This window comes from Desmodus rotundus, chromosome X (assembly GCF_022682495.2).
Source record: "Desmodus rotundus isolate HL8 chromosome X, HLdesRot8A.1, whole genome shotgun sequence".
Taxonomy (NCBI): domain Eukaryota; kingdom Metazoa; phylum Chordata; class Mammalia; order Chiroptera; family Phyllostomidae; genus Desmodus; species Desmodus rotundus.
In genome coordinates, this window is record NC_071400.1 from 75,991,760 (window position 1) to 76,017,572 (window position 25,813).

General features: G+C 38.9%; 2 protein-coding genes across 3 annotated transcripts in view; one reads left to right on the top strand and one right to left on the bottom strand.

The window, feature by feature from the left end:
* The window catches only part of SRPX (sushi repeat containing protein X-linked), an 85,116-nt gene that overhangs the window by 18,304 nt on the left and 40,999 nt on the right, over positions 1 to 25,813 (top strand). The window contains exon 2 of one of the 2 annotated variants that reach the window (XM_053917678.1): positions 23,535 to 23,594. The exons of the other annotated variant lie outside the window; for it this stretch is intronic. Coding sequence (XP_053773653.1) covers positions 23,535 to 23,594 — 60 coding nt within the window. The remainder of the gene's footprint in view (positions 1 to 23,534; positions 23,595 to 25,813) is intronic. 2 annotated transcript variants of the gene reach the window in all.
* SYTL5 (synaptotagmin like 5) overlaps positions 20,318 to 25,813 on the bottom strand; it is a 276,734-nt gene continuing 271,238 nt past the window's right edge. Inside the window, exon 20 of the mRNA XM_071220313.1 lies at positions 20,318 to 21,674. The gene's annotated coding sequence lies outside the window, so the exon portion shown is untranslated. The remainder of the gene's footprint in view (positions 21,675 to 25,813) is intronic.

Consider the following 25,813-nt stretch of genomic DNA (forward strand, 5'->3'; position numbering starts at 1 on the left):
TATTTTCTTGACTGTGGTACCAAGTATATTGTTAGACCTTGATGAATGACTTTTAACTTGACTTTGTTTCAGACAGTAAAAGTTCTTTTGCATGAGACTTATAAATATTACAATTTAGGGAAATGATTGGAATGCTCATCATTGGAAAACACTTTATGTTTTTCAAAGATATGTCTACTAGGATGAGAAAAGAATCACAATTTTTCATTTAATATTTAGATTTAATATTCTGTTTAATAATTTTTCCATTTAAAAAGTCGGAAATACTGATTTTATGACCTCACACTGAAAGTTCAAAAGGATAATGTACCTGTATCTGATACAGGTATGAGTTTGACTCGGATGCGCCAGATGACGCAGATCCCGGCCCGAAGGATCTGCTGTTGTGGCGGCAATACACACATACACACAGACTACAGAAATCCTATGGAGGAAAAGGCACTCAAGAGGAGAGCTCCCCGTCCCTGCCTTGACAGGCTCTTTTTGTTTTTCTAGGCCCCTTACATCAAAGATGGTCCTCCTTTACTATGCAAAGGTTTGTTTTGGGTGGTTATCTTTTGCAGACAAAGGAGAGGATGCCACTGAATACATCAAAGGAGGATATTTGCGATGTAAAAGGAGAAATGGTCGAAAGGACTGTGTTCCATACCTGGAAGGTCTAGCTCAGATTTTAGGAAGATAAAGATACTCAGTAAACATTTGGTGCCTCAGGGTGAGGGAGTTTTAGCAAGAGCGAGTCTCATAGCAGTGAAGATACAATGCAGGCCTGATTGCCCACTGGAGAACCTATCCATGGACGTGGGTCCTGCCTACCAACCTCGCTCCCCACTGGCTTTTCTGAGTGGGGGCTGAGCCACATTTCCCACGCTTGGAACCGTTCCCCACATGAGTTACTTCTGTTTCTTTAGTAAACCCAGTTTAATCCAAGGCCTTTTTCATTATATGATGCCAATAAATCTATGTTAATAATTAAAGGACTGTAACCATGCAGAATGATTATGCATCGAATGCTTTATGTCCTTCTTTTGCTTTATTAGCTAGTTCATCTGAATAGTGAATGAACAATCCTATCTGGAGCCTGAGAAATGAAAATTGTGGAATTGGGGGAGATTCAGTAAAACATGATCTTTCACGCAGGTGAGGCTTTTGGTAAAGGTTTCAATTAATTGCTTTTGTTTGGGCACTTATATTGGCATCATCAAACATTAAACAGCTTCAAAGCATTAGTGAAATTATTTCTACTTGTCTATAAAAGGGTGAGCTGTGAGGAACTGTGTGTCTTCTTTTCCACTGTGGTCAGATGACAGCTTTCTGCAGCAGACCCATGGACTAGGTCATATATAGTAGGTGGCCCTAGCTCAGGTGATTGGACTAGCTTCCTACTCCACCCAAGCTATTTCTAATCACAGATAAACCAGCCACACATCCTTATTTTGAATAGACTTCTGAAATTGACTGAAGCTTAAATCTAGTGATAGCTGTGGCTCAGAAAACATTTGTGTTAACATCCAAAATCTGTTTAAAACATCAACAAAGCCAAATACCCCCATTTAATAGGCTCTTTTGAAGTCTTCTCTTGTAAACCAACAGTGTTGACATGTAATTCATCATTAGCTCATAAAAACACTGCAGAAATACAATCTAGACTGAAGTCTAAAGTGGAACCATGTTCTTTTCAACTAGAGCAACCAGTCCTGGTATCTGATACAGCTCCTTTTGTCAGCCAGTCTGTCATTTATCAGTTCCATCTTCCTCCTTATCTGTATCCTTCTGCTCACACTCAGGAAATCAAGTCTTTCCCTCTGATACACTGTCTGTGTCTTCATTTAAAAATCTCCAGTAGAATGCACCAACTCCACATTTAGACAGGAAGAAATGACGGCTCTGAGAGATGGTGTGGTTGGCCACAGTCACACAGCTTTGTGGTGGCAGAGCTGGATGAGGCTTACTAGCATCCTCTCCATCTTTCTACTCCTACTCTTCTAGAAAGGTTCTGTGTTGTTCACAGAACCTCACCTCTGAAGATACCACACTGCATTTTTAATCTACTCACAACTAAACACACTGAGTTTTTAATCTGCTTACTCCTTTCTTTCCACATCTTTTAAAAAGGTATTTAATTTATTTATTTTTAGAGAGGGGAAGGGAGGGAGAGAAACATCCATGTGTGATAGACATCAATCAGTTGCCTCTTGTACTCCCCCAACCAGGGATCTGGCCCACACCCCAGGCATGTGCCTTTACCTGGAATTGAACCAGGGACCTTTCAGTTTGCAGGAAGGTGCTCATTCCACTGAGCCACACAAGCCAGGACTGTTTCCACATCTTTTAAGTATATGAAAGAAAATCTACTTGTGATGGCATTAGAAGTCAGGATAGTGGCACAATTCTTGTCATGTTCTATTTCTTGATTTGAGTGCTGTTACATGAGTGTGTTCAGTTTGTGACAATTCATTGAACTGTGCACTTTTCTTTAAATGAAATATTTATAGAAAGTATACAGAAGAGGGATGATTCAGGTGGTGAGCCAACTGGGAAAAGTGCAGAAGAAGAGGCAATTGGCATATGGCATGATCCCTGATTTTTTACTGGGGCTTCAGAACTTAATATTCTACTAATGCCCTTCATTATGCAACAAGTCACCTCTCTCATCCGTCTTAAAAATTCATTTTCCTCTTAAAGTCCTTTCATCCTGATCTCCAGGGTACTTTTACTTCCTGGCGCCTGGATAATCTTTGTACCATTAGTGCTGCAGAATCCTACTTAAAAAGAGGAATTTGCCACAGCTAAAAATCATAGTGATAATCATGCCGTGATCTTGGCCCCCACCCCAGGTTACTTGCTTGCTTAATATTTACTGTGCGTGCTTCTAACAAGCCGGGGCATATCTGGATTTATAGTTTTCCTGCATGTCTGTCCTCTAAGTCTCCAACAATATGTGTGTGTGTATAGCTTACTTTCTAAATGTCAGCACCAAAACCTTTTGTTTTTCTCTCTTTTTACATTGAATCCGAGACATATGAAATGATTATTCTTTAAGGCTTCTTCTTCTCCCCTTTTCCCACCTTTCTTTTGCAAAAGGGAAGATGCAAGAGCCCAAGTTTGTAACCAGTAGTGAATTGAACACCATAGATCCTTCCTTCAACCCCCTGGGCTGATGAAATTACCTTCTGTAGGTGTTCATCACTCTGCCTTTTTATCTCTCTGTCTTATTTTGCGTCTTTTTCCATCCCTTCCTCCTCTGCAACCTTTTATGTCACTGAAAAAAAGTTAATCTTGGGTCTGTGTGTGAGACATTATTTGGTATTATAATTTCACAGAACCTTAACCTTGCAAAGGGCCTTAAAATTCCACCTTACTCCTCAGTGCAGAAAGCCCCTCATCTAGCTTCCCCTGCCAGCATCCATTAGCCTTGTGGGAACACTTCCAGGCTTGGGGAGCTTTGATGGTGTCTCAAGATGGTCTCAGAGTCTTAGAAAATCATTCCTCACATTGGACTGAAGCCAGTCTCTGGATAACTTCCAGACATTGTCCATATTTTTCACTTGAATCATGGTATACACAGCAAGTTTCTCATCCATGAGAAATCAGAGCATAGGGATTCTATATCCCTGAAGTCTAATTTTCTTCAGAGTATGAATCTGAAGTTTCCTTACCATTCAATGAACTTTTTAGTTATTTGTTTACTTATTTACTTGTTATTGAAGCTAGCCCACATTGGTCACCTTTTGTTTTGACTTTCTAGCATCTCTCAGCATGTCTGTGTCATTCTCAAAGTGTGGCCCCAAGAATTGGCCTGAATAGCCTGGTGGTTCTCACAGTCTGGTTGGTTCAGGATACTAGCCTTCTGTGGTTTAGCCTCTGTCTTCCTGCTTGTCACCCTTGCTTTCCATCTTTAGAAGGTGCTTCACCTGCCAGCTCACAATGTGGGCAACTGCCTGACCACACTATCGCAAGTCTGCTAAGGCAGGTTCATTCATACTGGGTTTGTACAGCTTCGTGTAGGAAGAGAAATACAAGAATTCATTCACGTTTATAGCCCTGGCTGGTGTTGCTCAGTGGATTGAGCGCAAGCCTGTGAACCAAAAGGTCACTAGTTTGATTCCCAGTCAGGACACGTGCCTGGGTTGTGGGCCAGGTCCCCAGTAGGGGGTGCATGAGAGGCAACCACACATTGTTTCTCTCCGTTTCTCCCTCCCTTCCCCTCTGCCTAAAAATAAAATAAAATAAAGTAAATCTTAAAAAAAAAATCACGTTTATAATCTCTGTTAAATTTCTCCTTGTAGTTTTCTAGCCAGCCACTGCCCCTGATGATTCCATCTATGATTCCTGCCCATTTGTAGCCACCCCTATAGCTGCCCTGCCCCATCTTCCCCCAGCCACCTGCACATTCCCCTGCATTGAGGTGTATAGTTTCCACTCATGCTGACAGCTTTTCACCTCAGATGTTCCTGTGTCTCAGAGGTTTTGCCTGCAGGGTTTCTCCAGTGCTGTGGGAGCTTGCTCAGCAGGAAGTTCTGATCAGTAAGACATAATACCCCTGGGGCCCTCAGCTAAAGAGGGGTAGGAATCATTGGATAAATACCTGGGCTTCCATGTTCCCCAGAGGTTCTCCAGTGGGAAGGAGTCCTGGTTGCCCCCAGAAGTAGTCTGCTTGTTAGCCCAGCTTTATGGACTTTTCTGTTTTCCCCTTCTTACTTCCCTTACTTTCTCACTGTACTTCCTGGGATCACCTCCCAAATGACTTACCTGTACCCAAGCCCTCATCTCAGGGTCTGCTTTGGAAGGAACAAAACTAAGATCTGTTCTCTCCAGGTTTGTATCTTCTGCAAATTTCTTAGTTCTTCTTTTACTCCTAAGACTACACACACTCCACAGCACATCTCCTGAGAGAGTGTTACCCATGAATCGGTTGTGAAATCCATTTAGTAGGTCATGACCAGGACTTTTTCAAAACTAAAATGGAATAGAATAGAAAATATGAGAGGGCATCACACCCTAAGTCCTGTTTTGTGAAACTTATTTCTCAGTCATGTAAATGTATGTGTGTATTGAGTGAAAAGATTTGATTTTTTTCTTACTGTGTGTTGTGATAAAAAAAAAAAAAGTTAAAAAGTCACCGCTTTTGGAAACAGCATATATAAATCAATATTTCTTTAGGATATTTACAAACTCTTAAGGTATTATCACCCAGTCACAGGAATAGCAGATGAAGGTATATAGGCCTTTATGCCAACAAGCTGTGTCAGAGGATGCATTCTTTTGACTAAACCAAGGAAATGAGGTTAATTTGCCCCAGTTGTTCTTTTTAAACCAATGCTGATCCCAAATTATCACTATTTAAAAAAAATTATTCTTCTTTTTCTGTTTAAATATGTTCTACAATAAAGCTTAGGATAGAACTGAAGTTTCTCATGTCCAAGATCTATACTCCATATTTTTACCCATGTAAAACTTGCCCATCCTTAGTCTTTGACACTTCTTTGGTTTCCTGTAGCTTTTCAGTGATTATGAGCTATAATTCTGCAGTCTGCCCACTATATTCTTGCAGACTCTGAGAGCTAGTTTCTCTGGATCTGGAAATTCGAACTCAGATAAAGCGGTCAGCTGAGAGCTCACTGCTCTTGTTTCAAGCCCCTCTTCCTAATGTGTGGCTTTTTCTCATCTGATGATAGTTTATCTCATGAAGGTGACAGAAACACAAAGAAGTTGAGGCAATCTAGTTTTAGTCTGTTTAAACACTTGCACAGCTTCTCAAGTAGTATAAAATTCATCTTTATCTTCTTGTCACTTTGAAACTCCTCATTTATATTAAACTATATGGGACCTGGGCAGTTTGTAACATGACAGGATGAACAAGATGTTGCTCCAGTCGTGTCACTAACTCAGTCAGCAGGTCTGCCACATGGCTATGGGAGTAGCAGGCGATCTCAGAAGTTGTCAGATTTCAAAGAAGGCATGACTGCATTTAGGGCTGGGGTCCTAAAAGCCTGTGTACGCAGCAGCAGCAGCAAGCAGCACAACCTGCCTGGGCTTTGAGCTTAAGCTCTCTACCCCACTGCCAAAATCACCCCTTTTCTGCTTTTCATTCTTGATACTCTAGTTGTTGTCTCTATTTTTTTCAAAATAACTTTATTAAATTATTGGGAAAATAACACCAGGCCATTGAAAAAATCTGAAATGAAAAAGGAAAATAACCTACCATCCAAAGATAATGACTTTTAATATTGCTGTTTATCTTTCTACGCTCTAGTCTATATAAACATTCACATAATGAAAACACTGTTATTTTCCATCTAATTTTGGGTGATCTGCTTTTTGTAATTTTAAGTTTAAATTTGTGGTGGACATATTTGCTATCTAATTAATATTTTGGCCAGCAAGATGTTGGCAAAAATTTCAAATGCACTGACAAGGTGAAAGCATTTTTATACTAAGCAATCATATGTACCAACTGGATCCTACAATTAATATTTATACAGGCTTCATTCCCTCTGTCCATCCCTCTATCCATCCATAGATACATCTATTTTTTTAAATGCATTTCAAACTTATAGTCATTAGCACCTCCCTGCTTTAGTCTGCATATCATTATCATTTCATTCCTATTTGTATCATCACTGATAATAGCTATATCATAATTTATTTAGCTAGTCCCCTCTTGATGGACATTAGAGTATTTTCAACTTTTAGTTAGTATAAACACCATTACAACAAACATCCTTGTTTATGCACACTTCTCTCATTGTTTCCTTAGGATGAATTCTGGTAGTGGCTGGCTCAAGATGCACATGTATTTCTAAGGATTTTCATGCATATTGCCAGTTTGCTTTGCAGAGTCTTCCCAACTGCACACCTATAAGCAGTATATAAAACTGTCTCTTTCTGATCATTTACTGATCTATTACTGATCTTTTTAAGTTTTTCTAATCTGTTTGGGAAAATATATTTTATGGATTTAATTTGTAAGCCTTTCTCTTTTAGTTCTTCCCCAGACTTCATATTGCTTCTCATTATGCCATAGTGATCAGCACTTCGTGGATTTTCTCCCCTGGGCAGTCTAAATGCAGAACCCCAACTTTCCATCACAGAGATGGGAAGTTCTAGTGTCTGCTTGGATGACTTCATGGAATAGGCCTTGCTTCCATTTGACCCAGTTTTGTTGCCTGAGCCCCAAGTAGCTTTCTCTGTCCAGCTTGATAGATCCTCATCAACCCTTTCCCAAGTTTATCTGACCCACACAGAAAGTTTCTCCTGAACATTGGTAGTGGCAACCAGTAATATATATGCATACACATGAAAGCAAAAAAAATTTTAGGTGGACTTTAAGGAAGAAGAAATTGAGGCATCCCAGAGGTAAAATATTAAGAGCTGCTTGAGAGTAGGCTGGGATGGCTTTGTCTCCAGACTTCAAGTTTTCATTGGGACACTCTCAGTCTTTGAAACAAGTGTCTGCATCATATTATCTCCTGAGAGCATTTCCAGATCTAAAACTCTCAAATTTTATTGGCAAAGCATGCCTTTTAGTAGAGGCCCAAACAGTCATTCTTAAGAAATTCTAGGATAAACAAATTCTTATAATTGCAAACAAATGAGAAACCAACTTAACAAACTTTTTGCATGAAATGTAATTGCTCTGGTTGAAAAAAAATTAATTAAACATTGAGTTAAACAAAAGAATATTTATATAATATGGATAAAGTAATTTAAAAAACAGCAAATACCTTTGTTCTTACCACCCAGTTTAATAAAAAGAACATTGCCAAATATATATATGCATTACATTGAAGTCCTCGCTATGCACCTGCTGGATTCCATCCCTTCTATTTCCCCAGAGGTAAGAAATATCCTCACTTTTGGTTTATTATGCCTCTGACTTTATTTGTTGTATTTCTGAATATGTTTACATGTCTACCAGTACATTATTTACTTTTGCATGCGTGTGATTTTTGTATAAATGCACTCATACTGACCATTTTCTTCTGCAACTTACTTTTCTCACTCAACATTAGATTCTTGAGATTTGTTGATGTTTTTGCAGGTGGTTATAGTTTGTTTATTCACAATACTATATAGAATCCCATTGTGTAAATATGCCATAGTTTCTTCATGCTACTCTTGATGTGCATTTGGATTGTTGCTAGGTTTATGTTATTACAAACAGTGCTGTTGGGAAGATTCTTGTCCATTTCCCCCGAACAATGTGCAGGAATTTCTCTAGAATAAATACCTAGGATTGGAATTTCTGGATCACAGTTCATGTATAACTTTTCCATTGCCATTGCCAATAATGTGAAATTATTTACTAAAGACATTGTACCAGTTTAACCTTTTTCCACCAATGTGTGTCTCCACTGCTAAACATCCTTGTCAACACTTGATCTTGTTAGACTTCTACATTTTTGGCAGACTGGTTGGGTGTGAAACTGTTATCACTATGGTTTTGATTATTATTATTGTATTAATGAGATTTTAGTGATAATATAATAGCAATAATAATGTGGTTATGAATTCTCATAGAAGGGTTTTTTCATCTTCCACTTTGTGCTAAGGAACAAGACAAATTTTTTTCTTTCCCGTCCTGGCACATGGGATGGATTTATTTCTAGTTCACTGTTTATACTGAATGTGAAGCTCTTTGGTGGAACAGCTCTATGTGGGGTTGAAGAAAGGTGGGAGCTCTCCTCTGAAACTGCCACTCTTGAATGGTCACTGGAGTTTGTCATCTGTACTTGAGTCTTCAACGAGTCCATGGATATCAAAGCTCAGTTTGGGCAGTTGTCCTCAGAATGAAAGGTGAACCTTGATATCTCCTGACCAAGTTCTCATTTTACAGAAGTTTTGGCCTCTGAATAGTCCACACTTAGTTGCAAACTCAAAGTGGATTTCAAAATTTTAAAAAAATCCTCCAAAAGTTTTAGTTGATTTTTGTGTGAGCATGGTTAGGCTAAAATGTCTCCCATACTGCCCGAAATAAAGCCCTAATTGCTTGAATTTAAAATTGATTCCCTTTCCAACCTATCATTGCTTTTTAATGTATTTCATTGGATTGGACCAGAGCAATTGTTTAATTTGATGAGTAGAAGTATACTCATACCCCCTCCAACTACCCTCCTTCAGATTCACAAACTAGAAAATTCTCAGTGGAGAAGGCAACCCCATCACTTGTTCAAGATTTTTCACCAATTTTTGTACATACTTACCAAGGGAGGAGATGAAAAGCCTGCTTAGGATTTTTCCCATTTACTGCCTGCCTTAAATTTTCATTTGCAATTTCTTGCTCAGTATTTCATTGAAGATTGATAGTTCTAGGAGATATCAGCATTCATGCTTTAATGCCCATGTCTTACTTCCCAGGTGCATCTTTTATGGTGAGAAAGATCCCACACCCTATTTGATTTTGCTGTGTAGAATTTGAGTATGACATGACTACCATACATTTATAAAAACTTTCAAAGACCAATACCAACAGAACAATTACTGACAACTTTTGTAAGGGATGCAAAGTATCGCGTTTACATTTTTCCTTACTTTTGGATAGGGGTCATGTGAATACATTGATTAAATGAAATACTCTATGTAAATCAGCCAGCCTGGGATAGGCAATGCCTGGGATAGTGTCTGTTCACTGAATAGTAGATCCTTCTTTCCCTTTACAAGCCACAAACACCTGCCTTGGGACTCACTTGTGTCTACTGAGGCCAATGAAGCTGAATAAGGTGCTGCTGCACAGAGCTGCTCCTGTGTGGTGAAAGGTTGGAGGAATCCCTGTGACTTCACTTAATTTACCTTTTATTTGGCTGCTTCCTTCTCATCCTGGGTTTGTATCTACTCAGTAGGGTGCTGGAAAATTGCTCAGAAAGACACGGCTTTGGCAAAGTTCCCTTAAAGGTGTAAACTTTCTTCTTCAGTTGCCCATGGTTTCTGAGAATTGGCCTTATCCCAGGGTTTCAGAGAATGGGGACTTTACCAGCTCCTCCAGCCCCCTCCCTGCAAACAGTCTTACCTTGACCCTGGGGCTTACTGATGACTTGAGGTGCTGGAGGAAAGACAAAAGGAAGTTGTCACTGCAGGCCCTTCTCCAGTAATGGGCTGGGAAGGGGCCAACATGCCTACAGGCTCCTATATTGACAAGTTGCAGCATCCTTGAGAGCAGCCAAGACATTAAAATGGTAATGTCTTGCATCTGGAGTTTCTGAGCTCTGAGTTCTTGGACTAGAGGCCTCTTGGTAAGAGAAACCAGAACACATATAAATATCCAAATCCAGATAAGCCTCTTTGTTAGACTCTAGGTCTGCAGATCAAGACTGCCAACTAGCAGGATGATTGTACTTTAAATAGAATGAACCTGAATGCTTTGTTCCAGGATAGGGGTGGGGAGCAGTAGATACTGGACGTAGCAGGAACTACAGAGGGGTAAACATCCTCCTCTTTTAGTGGTTATTGAGTTACCTCCAGGCATAGTTAGAGTTCCACTACAGCATGACTTAAAACAGCTTTTGTAGACTCTTCAGGGGATGTGATTATCATTTATAATCTGGTTTCCAAAGGAAAGCCAAGTTTGCATTACAAATAACTTTTGGGACACTGCCATCGGTAGGTTAGAGGCACTTAGGATTCCCTGTCATCAGTGCCTAGCAGGGTTACAAAACAACCCAGACCTCTCTTTGGGCAGGGGCCTGCATGTGATATTGTTGAATAAAAGTTGAAACCCATTGATCAACTATATTACCCCATTTGCTTGTTTTGCCACTGAAGCTTCCCAGTGAACATGTAAATATGAGAGTGGATAAATGCCTTAATCTGTATGTATAGCAAAGATTGCTCTGTACATTTTACATCACAATCCAGAGCACACACATATGTGCACACACACAAGTGTGTCATCAAATCTAAGACTCCGCCGGTTGTCAGGGGCACTGTTATTTTAGGTATTACTCTAAAAGAAAAAGTGATGGCAATTAAATTACTTCATTCTATTGATTGTAAAGATCACTGCAAATTCAAAGAAATTGAAATGTAAAAAAAAGTGCTTCTTGGAATCAATGAAATATGTATTTATAAAATATACATATTTTACCAAAATAAAAGTATCATAAACCTTTACTATGTACAGCGTGCTATAAGTATTTACTTTTCCCCCTATTCTGATCTAATATATTTTATTAAAAATAAAGCTAGTCCCACTAAATTTGTTGGAGCACACTAATGTGTTTTAAGTCTAAACTACAGTATTGTTTTGAAATAAGGAATTGGAGATGATATGCCAAGACTGATTTCTAAACCCAAACCAGATGTCATCATGCCATATGTTTTGGTAATTCATTTCATTCAAATGTTAACTGATAGCCTACCACTTGTCAGAACTCTTGATCGCAAAGGACAGAAACCCATCTTGCAGTAGCTTTGGCTAAAGGGAGATTTTGTTTTATGTAAAGGCAGAGGTATGCTGGTATGCCCAAGGGCTCAAATATGGTGGGATCTCTCTTTCTCTCCCTTTTTCTCTGTTTTGTCTCTGCTTTTCTCTGATGATTTCATTCTCTTGAATTAGTATTCTCTGTGAGACTTAACCTTTGTCATTTTTAACTATAGGGCTCACATCTTTCTTATTTTACCACCAGAGAAAAATGCTGTAAAGGATCTGATTGTCTCATCTTGGTCCTTGTGATCATCCCTATGGCCAGGGGGTATGATAAAGCCACCTCCACTAGAACCACATGCGTGACACAGGAAATATTATCCAAAAGAAGGGGTCCTGTTTCACTTAGAAGAACGCAGTAGATATCCATCAAACCTAGAAAACAGTAGCACCAGGCATCGTGTATTGGGCTTTAGCCTCTCACAACAGGTATTGCACAAGGCCTGCAGATTATCATTTTCAAAATCATAATTGCCATAAATTCAGTTCCATATTCTTCTTTATCCAGAACTTGATTCTTCCAGTGAAGATAATAATAACAGACAGTAGCCAGTGGGTGACTGTCACTTCAAGGGCGCTGAATGGAAAATGGATGCTTTCAAAATCAAAGAGAGAAGCAAAACCATTTTGCATCCTATCACAGGCAAAGCTGGCCAAATAAATCCTGCATGAAAAGCTTCAGTTGAAGTTTTAAGTTTTCATCCTTGGGTGCTGATGTTCTATCCTCTGTCAGGGAATCAGAGAATGTTCCAGAAGGATGAAGCCTCAAGTTTCAACTGAATAGGCTGCAGCTTGCCACTAACAGTCTCATGATGTTCATGTAAGGGCTGTATTTTGGAAGTGTCTTTTCTTACAGTCTCTTCTCTCTCTCTCTCTGCCATTTAACTTACTGTATTAAAATATCATTCTACAGCTGTACAATTAAAGGCTTGCTTCTACCATTCTCAGTATACACTGCTGCAATTTTATTTTCTTAGTATCTCTCTTTCCTAAATCCTGTTATTCTCTAGTTTTGCCATAATGGGCCAGAATTTTGTAAATTATACCACTGGTTTACTGCCATGAACCATGTACCAGTGGCATCTTTATTTGGGCAGCTTTTTTGAATCTTAAATACAGTATCTGTTTCTGTAAGTACAACTTTCACTAAGGGAGATGGGTGTCTCATTTTGACACTGGCGGAACTGCTCCAACAGATCAGTAACGTGTAAACTCAAGTTTTGAGGGGAAGAACCCTTTTGAGAGATGCCCAGTGGAGGAGCACCTCATTAGTTTCACTGGGGCAGTAAGTGGAAACAAAACCCAACCATTGTCCCTGAGGAGTTTGATGTCTAGTTGGGAATACAGAACATAATACACACCTGAAATGACTTCTGAAAATCCAAAGCAGTATAAGATGAGTGCTAATTCAAATATGTGAAAAGAGCATTTCAATGAGAACAGAATTTCAAGATTAGAAAAGCTAATCTAGAGGAGCTAGGCTTGGAAATAGCTTTTAAAACAGAAATGAGACTAGGAGGAAAGGAAGGGCTTTTCACGTTGGTTGCACAAAGGCATGAAAACAAACAAGTAGCTGTGAAATTGCGTAGGATTTATGGTCAGAACAGTTCAATCCTTGTTTCTCTTGTAACTAATAATTCACTTCATTCTCTGACCTGAGAGTACAGTCATGACCAAGGCATCAAAGAGTCACTGTCCTCCCCGGCTTTACATTCTAGTCCCTGGCTGTTACCTACCTGATGGGGTTGCACTGAGGACTTAAAGCAGCAATGAAAATGAAAGAAGCTGGTGAGGTTTAGAGTGATGTGCCGTGCTAATTGTTTATTACTAGTTGGACGAGGAGGGGAGGCAAATTGATTTGCATGAATACGATTCCAACTAGAGGTTGAAGATGGGGGAATGTTCTGAGGGAACATGATATGAAAACATGCACTGTTCTCCCCACTACTCTCACTCCCTTTTACAGATGAGCAAACTGAAGCTCAGGAAAGGAAAGTGGCTTCCCTAGTCAATACCACATAGTTAGTGGAGAAGCTGGAACTTAATCCAAAGGCTCTTTCAATTGCCTTCTTCCAGAGAGGATGGCCATGAACGGTTTGGGAAACTCGGTCCCTGCTTGACATTTCATGGGCTAGAACATCCATGTTCTGAACAAAACAAAGGCTTCTACCATCGCCCCCAGAGACCTCTCTGAGATAGTTTTGAGAAAAGAAATAATTAGCTAGACAAGACTATTACTTATGGGTTTTCAAAATATTCTAAATCACTGTTTTTCTAATTTTTGACTGGGACCCATAGCATTTCTCTTTAATATGTGCAACAAACTGATATTTTTGATTCTATACTACTTTACTACAAAAATACTACTTATGACCCATTGCATTAAGTAAAAAGTTTGAAACACAGTACTCTAGTTGATTGTTTGTGCATGTATGGGGCGTGGGATCATGAGGGTGAAGGGGAATGAGGGGGGTATGATGAGGTGAATGTCTGAGATGTACTGTAAACTTGTCTGATCTAAACATTTTGATGATTATTCTCTCTGAAGAACAACACTGGTAATAAACATTTCCTTCAATCTATCCCCCACAATTAGCAAAAGGTTTAGATCTATTGTTCTGGATTCTCTTTTTTCCACTTGAAATGGCATCTTCTCTGTGTACCACCCCCCCCCTTTCCTATCCTTAAGCTTTTATCTGTTAGTCTGCCACTGATTTAGAGTAGTAAGGCTTCCAAGAAGGAGTGCCTTATTTATGGTTTCTGGCTTTCTGCATACTTGCTCAGGGCCTGTGTCTCAGAGTTGAAGTTGATGCTCTTGAAATGCTAAATTGTCTTCTCTGCTCCCCTCTTTCAAACATGCACACTTATGCACAGCTCCTGGACATTTCTGCTCTGGCTGAAAACTTTGTCAAGACAACAGAGCAGGTCATGTATGCAAATCAGGCATTTGGGACTCACTCCTGGGCTTCTTCAATGATCCCCCCCCCATATAGTACAACTTTCTAGCTATGAAGCCCATGGAAGAGAGAAAGGTTACCACTCTACCCTCTTTCCACCCTTCCTTGAGGTCCCACCAAATGTTTGAACACTCATATGTGTTAGCAAGAGCCACAAAAATTACTACTAAAGACTCAAGAGTAATGCTTCACAGCAATAAAATAACTTTCTGTAGGCTCCCATTTTTTAAAAATCTTTACGTCCTGAGGCATATAGGGAACCACAGGGGTTTTCCTGCCTCAAAGGATAAACTATGGTAATAGCTTGAGCCTGAAAGTCACTTTTTTGTAAAGCAAATTTTATCATCCGATCATCTGAATTCATAGACTAGACTTGACAGCAGTTTATTTTACTAGAGAGGATTGAATATGTGGCTTTTCCTGGTGGAAAACCAAGGAGTGTAGTAATTATTTTAATAAAATACTTTGAAACATACAAAATGTCATTTATCTTTTATGGCAACCCTATGAGGCATGGATTATTGGAGTATTTGAGTTTTAGGGAGATTCAGTAGCTGTCTTGGTTCCTTAGAAGCAGAGCCTGTGACTTGTTGAAGGAATGCTCTCAGGGAAAACCTATATGTAAGGAAGAGAAGAAAAAAAAAACCCAAGCAAGCATACAGTTTCAGGAACATAAATCCTACAGAATTCTCATGAAAGGTAACACCTATTTAACAGCTAAGCAGTAACAGCTGAGCAGTTCTGTGAGTCTGCTTCTGACAGTAGAATTCTAGTTCAAAGGTCTCTCCTTGTTCTGTAATGTCTCTGTCCCCCTTAGTCGCGCTGGTGATATTTTGCATATTATAACTCATTACAAAGTTTGTGGGCCTTCTATGAATGTTCATGGACTTCAATCCATTAGACAAAAGCCATACCCACAAATCTCATACACATAAACTTTTCTCTGTTGTTTAATAGAGAGGATCTGTAAGACATCCTTAATCTCTTTAAAGGAACTTGTGTGTGACTGAAGGTACTCTAAAGCACCACCTTGATTTAACAGAGGATTGACAATCATATCCTTGGCTTCATCTTTAGATTGTGTCTTCCTGGCAGTGCCTGGATTAGATCTTTGTTCAGAAACCATTCAAATGTACTTTTCACTTTACTGAAGCTGAGGTGTTAACCCTTTGGCAAACCATTTGCTAGGACTAAATCATCTGGCTCCCACAAATAAATGCCCTGTGGCTTCCAATAGTGCAAAATACTTTTTTCTAAATATCCAAGTCTCTCCAGTATTGTCACAGTTCAAATTTATATACTGAAACTATCTGAGTAGGGTAAAACCATTTCAGATGTGTGAGCATAAGGACACATGATTTATGTGTCATAACAAACTTAAGCCCTGGCTGGTGTGGCTTAGTTGGATTGTCGTAGACCAAAAGGTTGTGGGTTCAACTCCCAGTTGGGGCACACCCCTGGGTTATAGGTTCAGTCCCTGGTTGGGGCATGTTTAGGATTCAACTGATTGATGTTTCTCACATCAGTGTTTCTCTTTCTCTCCCTTCCTCTCTATGTAAAAGTTAATAAAAATTTAAAAATAGAAACTTAACCAGATTCTTTTTTTATTATTATTTTCCTTCTTTATCCCCCTCCCCATAGTACCCCATTCCCTCCAGCATTCCCCACCCCCTTAGTTCATGTCCAAGGGTTGTACATATAAGTTTTTTGGTTTCTCCATCTCCTATACTATCCTATACTATTCTTAACCTATCCTTGTCTATTTTGTACCTAACATTTATGCTTCTTATTCCCTGTACTTTTCCCCCATTCTCCCCCTCCCTCTCCCTGGTAATAACCCTCTATGTGATCTCCATTTCTGCCATTGTGTTCCTGTTCTAGTTGTTTGCGTAGTTTGTTTTTCTTTTTCTGTTTTTTAAAAGTTCAGTTGTTGAAAGTTGTGAGTTTGTTTTCATTTTACTGTTCATAGTTTTGATCTTCTTTTTCTTAGATAAGTCCCTTTCATATTTCATATAATAAGGGTTTGGTGATGATGAACTCCTTTTACTTGACCTTATCTGGGAAGCACTTTATCTGCCTTGCATTCTAAATGATAGCTTTACTAGATAGGGTAATCTTGGATGTAGATCCTTGCTTTTCATGACTTTGAATACTCTTTCCAGCCCCTTCTTGCCTGCAAGGTTTCTTTTGAGAAATCAGGTGATAGTCTTATAGGAACTCCTTTGTAAGTAACTTTCTCCTTTTCTCTTACTGCTTTTTAGATTCTCTCCTTATCTTTAATCTTTGGCAATTTAATTATAATGTGTCTTGGTGTGTTCCTCTTTGGGTCCAACTAGCTTGGGATTCTCTGGGCTTCCGGGACTTGTATGTGTATTTCCTTTACCAGATTGGGGGAATTTTCTTTCATTATTTTTTCAAATAAGATTTCAATTTCTTGCTCTTCCTCTTCTCCTTCTCGCACACCTATGATTCAGATGTTGGAACGTTTAAAGTTGTCCCAGAGGTTCCTAAGCCTCTCCTCATTTTTTTTGAATTCTTTCTTCATTCTGTTCCAGTCAAATGTTTATTTTTCCCTTTGTTCCAAATCATTGATTTGAGTCCCAGTTTCCTTCCCTTCACTATTGGTTCCCTGTGTATATATTTTTTTATTTCACTTTGTATAGCCTTCACTTCTTCCTTTATTTTGCAATCATACTCAAATCATTTCTGTGAGCATCCTCATTACCAGTGTTTTGAAGTCTGCATCTGATAGGTTTGCTATCTCCTCATTGCTTAGTTTCTTTTTCTGGAGTTTTGATCTGTTCTTTCATTTGGGCCATATTTCTTTGTCTCCGCACATCTGTTACATTGTAAGGGATGGAGCCTTAGGTATTTGCCATACCAGGTCGCTGCGTTGTGGCACTGTATGTGGGGGAAGGGTCAGAGAGGGACCAATGCGGCTTGCTTGACTCTTGGCTCACTTTCAAGAGACTGGCAGTTTCTCCTGCTGCCACAAGCATCATGGGTTTTTACAGCTAGGGGTTCTGAGGTGTTATTTTCCCCATGCTGCAACATGGGGTTGTGCGGTCTCTCTTGCTCCCCATTTGTTCCTCTCAGTTTATCTGCATGCAAATATGGGGCCACCTGGTCCGCCAGCCATGGCGTTGCCATGTTTCCTCTCTGCCCCGGCTGCCTGTCTCTGTCCTTCCGACCCATCTGGTTGAATGTTTCCTCTTTAAATCCTTGGTTGTTAGACTTCCATACAGTTTGATTTTCTGGCAGTTTGGGTTGTTTTTTTATTTTAAATTGGTTGTTTCCTTCTTTTGGTTGTGCAAAGAGCCGAAGCATATTTACATATGCCTCCATCTTGGCCGGAACTCCCTCTTTTCTTTTCTTCCAACATTTATTGACTACAAATTCTGAATCATATGCTAGGTATATAAAGCAAATTAGACATGGTTCTCACCACTGAGCAATTTAGAGACATGATTGACTTCATAGAATATTTTAAATTTAAACCTAGACCTATGCTGCCTAGTATGGTAGCTAACTAGCCACATATGGTATTTAAATTTAATTTAATTAAAATTAAATAAAATAAAAGTATTCAGTTCTGAAGTTTCACTAGCCATATTTCATATGCTTAATTACTACATGTGGCTAGTGGTTACCCTATTGGACAGCACAGATATAGAGAATGTCCATCATTGCATGAAGTTCTGTTGGACAGCAATACCTAGAAAAAGCCGAGAAGATCTAATAAAAGGATAAGCATTTATCCTTGTTTTAAATATATTTGTCTCATTGTGTAAATATACCATAGTTTTTTGATCCAGAATGGAATTCTATGCAGCAGAGAGAAAGAAGGAGTGTATACCCTTTGCAACAGCATGGATGGAACTGGAGAGCATTATGCTAAGTGAAATAAGCCAGACGGTGAGGGAAAAATACCATATGATCTCACCTTCAACTGGAACATAATCAACAAAAGAAAAAAGCAAACAAAATATAACCAGAGACATTGAAGTTAAGAACAATGTAACAATAGCCAGAGGGGAGTGGGGAGGGGACAGTGAGGAGAGGGGATTACAGGAACTACTATAAAGGACACATGGACAAAATCAAGGGGAAGGGTGGAGGTGGGGGAGGGAGGTGGGTTCAGCTGGGGTGGGGTGGAGGGATGGAGAGAAAAGGCATACAACTGTAATTGAATAACAATAAAAATTTTAAAAAATAATAAAAAATAAATATATTTGTCTCTCATATTAAAAAGTCAAATATGAAGCAGATGCCACATACTTCTTCACTAAATATTATTTTGGGTCACAACCCTTATTAAAATCTCCTGAAAGTTAGCAGCTTTTTTCACAGGGAAGTATATTCATGTACCAAAAGGCATGTCCCATTACAAGGGGTACATGGACTCTCTAAAGCCCTTCCATTGATCCTCCAACAAGGGTGTCCAACCTGTGTCTGGGGGCTGCATGCAGCCCAGGATGGCTGTGAAGGTGGCCCAACACAAAAATCATAAATTTACTTAAAACATTATGAGATATATTTTTGTCATTCATGTCACAATGTATTTAACGTGTGGCCCAAGACAACTCTTCTTCTTCCAATGTGGCCCAGAGATGCCAAAAGGTTGGATACCCCTTCTAGAAGATCAGGGACTTGGGTTAAGAATCTCCACTGCAAAGTGAATTTTATTTTCCCATGGACTTGTAATATAATATTGATGCTGCGGTTTACTATTAAATATGACTTCTTTTTAAAAATATTTTATGTATTTACTTTTAGAGAGAGGGGAAAGGAGGGAGAAAGAGAAGGAGAGAAACATCAGTGTGTGGTTGCCTCTCCCACACTCCCAACTGGGGACCTGGCCCACAACCCAGGCATGTGCCCCAACTGGGAATCAAACCGGTAACCTTTTGGTTCACAGGCTGGTGCTCAATCCACTGAGCCACACCAACCAAGGCTAAATATGTCTTCTAATAATAATAAAGTTATATTCAGAATAATGATGATGAAGGAGAAAAGCAAAAATATCTGATAAAACATTAAGAATGCAGAGCTGTATTCAGAATAACAAAAATAAACCCAAACCTTTGAGCTAAAAATATAACAGAACCAGGAAATTGTCCATTTGGATAATGTATCACAGTCAATAAACATATAGTTTTCGCAGATTGGCAGTGTTTTCCATTAGTGTCAAATAGCTCTGCACCCCACCCCTGCCACACCTTAGAGTGAGAAACTGTAGGGTGATGGAAGGAGCACTCTAGTAGCCTTCTAAAAATCACAATTCCTGATGTAATTCTAATACATTTAATAGATATTTCTTACAAGTGAGTTTGGTGTCAATGTTGTTATCACCGGGACAGTCAGAATGAAAGGGTAGGTAGGATTCAGCAGGCCAGGAAAACCGTTTTTTGAAATTTCGTGGAAAAAGTGTGGCTCTTTCTTTGAAAATCTGTTGTATTCGATGAAGTTTCTGTAAGGAGAGCAGAATTATAAATGGAATTGGCTCCAGGTATGGCTGAGGGACAGAATCCTACATGGCACTGAGTTTGTAATTTCTGAGCCAACGTGGAATTTGTATTTGTGTGGAAGAAGCACTAATGCATTCTTTCCAAACGGTGGTAATCCAAACCATATGAGCACTGATTAATGGTTGTCATAATAAAATCTCAGTTAACCAGAATTCTAAAGGGATGGTCTTTTGTAAACAAAGAAGACTTTGTTAGGAAACCTCCCCCTCACCTCTTTCTCTTTTCTTTCTCTCTCCATTTCTTTCTTTCCTTCCTTCCTTCCTTCCTTCCTTCCTTCCTTCCTTCCTTCCTTCCTTCCTTTTCTTTCTTTCTTTCTTTCTTTCTTTCTTTCTTTCTTTCTTTCTTTCTTTCACCCTGTGAGAAATCTTTCCTCAATATATATGAATATATTTCCCCTTTGCTGCTTTAGTAAGCTTTAGTAAGTATAATCTCCTGAAAATAAGTTCCCAGGCTTTGATATTATATCCTTCAGGATGTTCATTTTGTAGACTGGTCATCATTTTTTATAGAAGTTGATGTATGGGTTTAGGCTGATATAAACTGGAAATTTGGAGGGGGCTGAATAATATCTATTTGTTTATTTTTTACTTTTATCTACTGTCAATAGTAAGCAGTAAATTTTCCATTCATTTTTGTATCAGTTTGGATGGATTCAGCTTTAAGTAACCAACAATATTACTCACAGTGGCTTCAGTTGAAAGGACATTATTTGTTGATCTAATAAGAAGTATAGAGGTAAGATGTCTCAGGCTGATTTATTATCCCAATAAGGCCATCATGGACCTCAGATTCTTTTTATCCTTCCACTGTACCATCTTCAGCTGAAAATCCTTAATCTTGAGACATCTTACCTCATGGTTGCAAAATGGCTGCTATAGCTTCAGGCATTCATCCTTACACAATAGCTTCTAAAGCAGGTATCAGTAGTCTCACAATATTCCAAATTTAACATGTGTGTAAGTATACACACATATGTATATGTGTGTACATATATGTATATACACACACATACTTCATCATGTATATAGTTTACAGTATCTGCTTTTTTTGATTAGCTGTGTTTCACATGCATTTCCCATTCCAAACTTGATTAGTGGTTATAAAATAGCTTGTTGATATAATATAATTTGTTCATTGTCCTATTGTCAGACTTCAATTTTCACTATAATAAACAATATGTGACAAATGTATCTTAGAATGCTGATGTACCAGTAAAGTCAGGCTGTTCACATCAGGTGCCCCTGTCTCTTCAGTAGGTCTCAGTCCCTTCCCTTCTGTATGGAGGGACCCCTCTGATGAGTATACTCATCTCAAGTTATTTCTGAAAGAGCGAGTGTTGTTGTGATGGTCATGGAGATGCACTGACTAGATCTTCATTTAAGGAAAAACTGGTTGGCTCAACTGCAGGCAGTCAGCTATCAGCCCCTTCAGAGATTGCCTCAGCTGTTAGGAGTGTTTAGCCCAAGTTCATGTCCTTCCCAAGGTGGGCCATATCGAATGGCTGATTGATGCGGGGATATAAAGGTCCAGTCATTTCTGCCCAAGATGAGAGGCTGTCATTGGGTTGAAATCAGAGCTCAACACTTCCGTCTGTCCAGACCTGCTTCCATCTTCTTCCTTTCACAGGTGTTGATTCCTGTGCACTGAACTCTGCCTTAGAAGCTAGTTCCTAGAGAATTCAACCTGTGATGGTCGTCTTCTTTGCTTCGAGCCAGGAATAAGTGCAGAGTTTCTTGCTGCCTAGCTAGATTGTATGGAAGCCAGGATGACCTGGGGAAAGAGAAAAGTACTCTTAATATGAGACAGATCTCCCAACACTTACAAATGTGCCATATGGAGTTGGAGAATCCAAGAATCCTTAAAGGAATTCCAGTTAAACTCTGATTATGGAGAGAAATGGGGCAGGGTAGAAGGGGAGGGGCAGTAGAGTCTTTAACATTTCTAATATACTCAAAATGTATTTTGGAAAATAAGCTTCTTTGAGTTATATGCATAATAAAGTTTATTTTCCATTATGAAAGTAATACATGTTTATAGTAGAAAATTTAGAAGAGAAGGAAGCAGAAAAACATCCAATTATCATAGACTCTTTTCTATGCATTGTTTATTTTGAATTCAATTACTTTAAACTGTTATAAATCACACCATTTATATAACTTTGTTACAGTACATTTTCACTTAATGTTGTAAGAAAGCTTTTTTCCATACTATTATTTTTTTATAAACATAATTTTTATAATGGTTACATTTTATTATATCCAATGAATGCACTATGGTTTATTTAACCATAACATTGGCCATTTGGTCATTTTATAGTCTTTTGCTATTATAAATAACATTGCAAAGAAATCTTTGTGTGTAAAATTTTTTTCTATATTTAATATGATCTCCTTGGGATAGATTTCCAGAAGTGGAATGAGTGGATCGGGGATTCGAACATAGGCTTTTGATTCATGTTGCTAGATTGCTTTCCTAAAAAGTATCACAGGTTTTCATGTTTACTTTTTGATATGGGATAATGAAAAGTTTGTGTAATTTGGTATCTGAGTAGCCAGAAACCAGGCGAAGAAACCTGGGGCAAAGCAGAACACATAACTGGGGTCTTTTCCAAATGGACATAGCCCAGCCTTCATCAACTCCCCACTTTCAATTTCCACACTCACTATCAGTCATCCAGAATACATGAGGAGCAGAGACCATTACTCAATCACTTATCCTGTATGGGGATTTGAATAAACTCATAATAGAGAGCGTCTCTATCTGTTAGGGTTGTAGGTCCCTGTAGGTAAATGTGTGGCCACGATGGTGCCAACTCAACCGTCGGTATCAAATTAGGAAGTCTAGAAGGAAAGATCTCTAGATTTAAGATTACTATTTTGAAGTTTGGGGCCTGGTACTGTTTCAAAGATTTAGGATCTACCATTTACTGGAATTCAATATTTAATATTTTTTAAATGATTTGGTTCCAACTTCCAAATGAGTTTAAATTTTAAAATTAAATACAGAATTTCTCACTGAGTCTGTGGCTTTCAAGGGTAGCAAGACTCATCAAGAAGTTTTACTTTTGCCATGCCTTGGTGAGAGGTTCTGAAAAAACATCTAGATTGTCGATTTTGGTCCTTATTTCCTACAAATATACCAAAGCAGCTTTGTATTTCTTTTGTTACTAAGACATTTGATTCGCCTCCTTATGCTCCACTCAAATTCACTTCAAAAGATGGACTGATTTTCAGGTACCATAAACACCCAGTTCTGTTGGGTGTTCTTTGACTGCCAGAGAAACTGTGGGCTGTGTCTGAGTCACACACCTTTCACTGTGTCTCCCCTGGCATGAGATTCATGTACATTGGCATCTTCTCAGAGTGAATTTGCCGAGTCCAGAATTTCATTTGGCACATGGTGATTCCCAAACAGTTTGAGGCGCATTTTGATTGGCTCTGGTCATCCCAACCCAGCCAGGTTCACTCTGAGAGGTCCCCTGTCCTTTCATGAATGGCCATAGAAGCTTTTACTCTTGGCTCTGCATTCTAATAGCCCTGCTTGCATGGACTGTGCCAAAGCAGTGCTTCGAAATATTCGTCCATATCATGTGGCTTTTCTTGCTGCAGTTTCTGTTCTTTTTTATTGTAGGATCTGGAGACTCACCGCTAGAAGATGATGAAGTCGGGTACTCACACCCTAGATATAAAGGTGAATGCTTTGCTTATATGCTAATGAGGACCTGCTGATGCCAGGAGAACTTTCCTTTTTGCCCTGCAGAGCAGATTATAATAAAGTGACCAAACAATGTAATTAAGTTCTAATTACCTGTCCAGAAAAATATATTTAAAATTCATATGCAGATTCTTCCATTTCAAAAACAAAGAAAAACTAAAGAAAGCAAACAAAAAGCATTTGGAAATCTCTGAAGTGCTGACCTTCAGCATCCCAGTGGTCATTTTATTCTCATAAGTTTCTTTACTGTCGTTACTTCTGCAAAGCCAAGCTCTAGCTGATGAAAGTGAAAATCAAGCTATGAGTTCTGCCTGATTCATACATTACAGCCAGAATCATCCAGAGTAAACCATCCAAGGTCAAATCTGGGCCCAGTGCTGCTAATGTACTGAGATGAATGGAGACTGAGAAAACTTGATTTTCATAAGCTCATTTCATCATGCTCTTTCTGAGTCCAGCTTGGCTCCTGAAATGATGAGTAAAGTCTGTTGCCCCGTTAAACTTTAATCTAATGATAAAGAACTCCATCTCTACACATTTCCAGCAATCCACCCAAGTATAAAAAGCCTAATCAAGAACCTTCTATGCAGGCTCAGGTAAGTACGCCCACAAATATTTCTACTGGAGAGTCATTTCTCTGAAGCATAGGGAGCCCAAGGAAAAGCGAAGGTAAACATTTTTTTGAAGGTAAATTTAAATCATTTCTTTCAGAATCTGGTTCCCTTTATAGTGAATAAATAATTTAAAGAAATTGGATAATAAAGTTCCATTGTGGCATTTTGGCCAGGAAATTTGTCCACATTATGGCAAGAGAAGAATGCCCTGCTCTGTTGTTATGTCTCAGTTATAAGAGAATCAGGGTAGTGCTGGTCAGCCTTTGGTTGGAGAAAGTCCTTCAGTTGTTTCCCACACAAGTGAAAAATCATTCTAATGACTGATTAGAATGACTGGTAATGACTGGTGCCTATGTCCAGGTGTGTTTCCCACCATAGTCACATTTGCTTTTGACCTGTGAATACAAATACTCATTTCTATCCGCAGCTCCTATACTAATTGTCTCAGGAATTAAGTGGTCAAGCAAAGCACAGACTTCTTAATGAGATGTTTCGGGTAAGGAGGTATTGTGATTCCTAACACTTCTTAATTAATTGAGGGTTTAAAAAATCTTTTTATTCCTTTGAGTCCCTGCTTTACAGATCTTCCTAAAACACATGCATACACATGTGACATGACATGTACAGTACGGGTTGTCTACTGCCCCTGGATCATTGTTCCCAGTGTTTGTCCTCACCTCACAAAATTGAAGTTGTGGAAGGTAGTCCAGATGGCCAAAATATGTGTCTGCCTAAAGCATACCCTGAATGTTTACGAATAAATACTTCTTAAGGTATTGTTCGTATTGTCAGTTTTGGCTTTAAAACTTAGAGACCGATGATTGTTAATTGGGGATTTAGCTGTAGATCTTCCAGCCCCTGCACAGTGCCTGGCACAGAGTATATACTCAGTAAGTGTTTTTGAATTTAAGTAAAAGAAAAAAAGTGAAATTTAACCCACATTTATTACGTTCCCAGAATGTGGCAAACATTGCTTTTGATTCTTTTACTTGGAATGCCATCAGATTGTCACACTAAATGATGGAAGGGAGAAAGCACAGAGAGATACGTTTATTCCTTATTTACAGGTGGAGGAACCATCAATTAGAGAAGGTAGGTGACTTGCCCAGAGTCACACAGCTAGCAAACATTACGTTGGGTTTGAAATCCAGGTGTTTTAACTCAGTGTCTAGAGTTTGCTAGTTCTTCCTCATTAGTCCGCTACAGGGCACTGCCTACCCCAGGCATTTCACTTAATTGGAATGCTTACCACATTGGCCTGCGAAAATGAAAAAAATCCTTTTCTGAATAATCGATGTAGATTTCTCCCTAAATAAACCTCATCTTAACTGAAGCAGCATAAGAGCTTCCTTTCTTTAAACCTCTACCATTAAATGTTTTGCTAATTCACTTTAACTCATGGTGCTTCTATCATTTCAAATTCAAGTCACTCTTTGACATTTTAATTACTGTCACTGCAGGGCCACCAAACTCTCAAAATATATCCCAAAGACTGGCCTTGGAAAGTAATCCAAAAGAATTTTTTTTTTTGAGAATAAATGAAAACAAGATTCTTCTCCACATGTTGACAACAGTACAGAT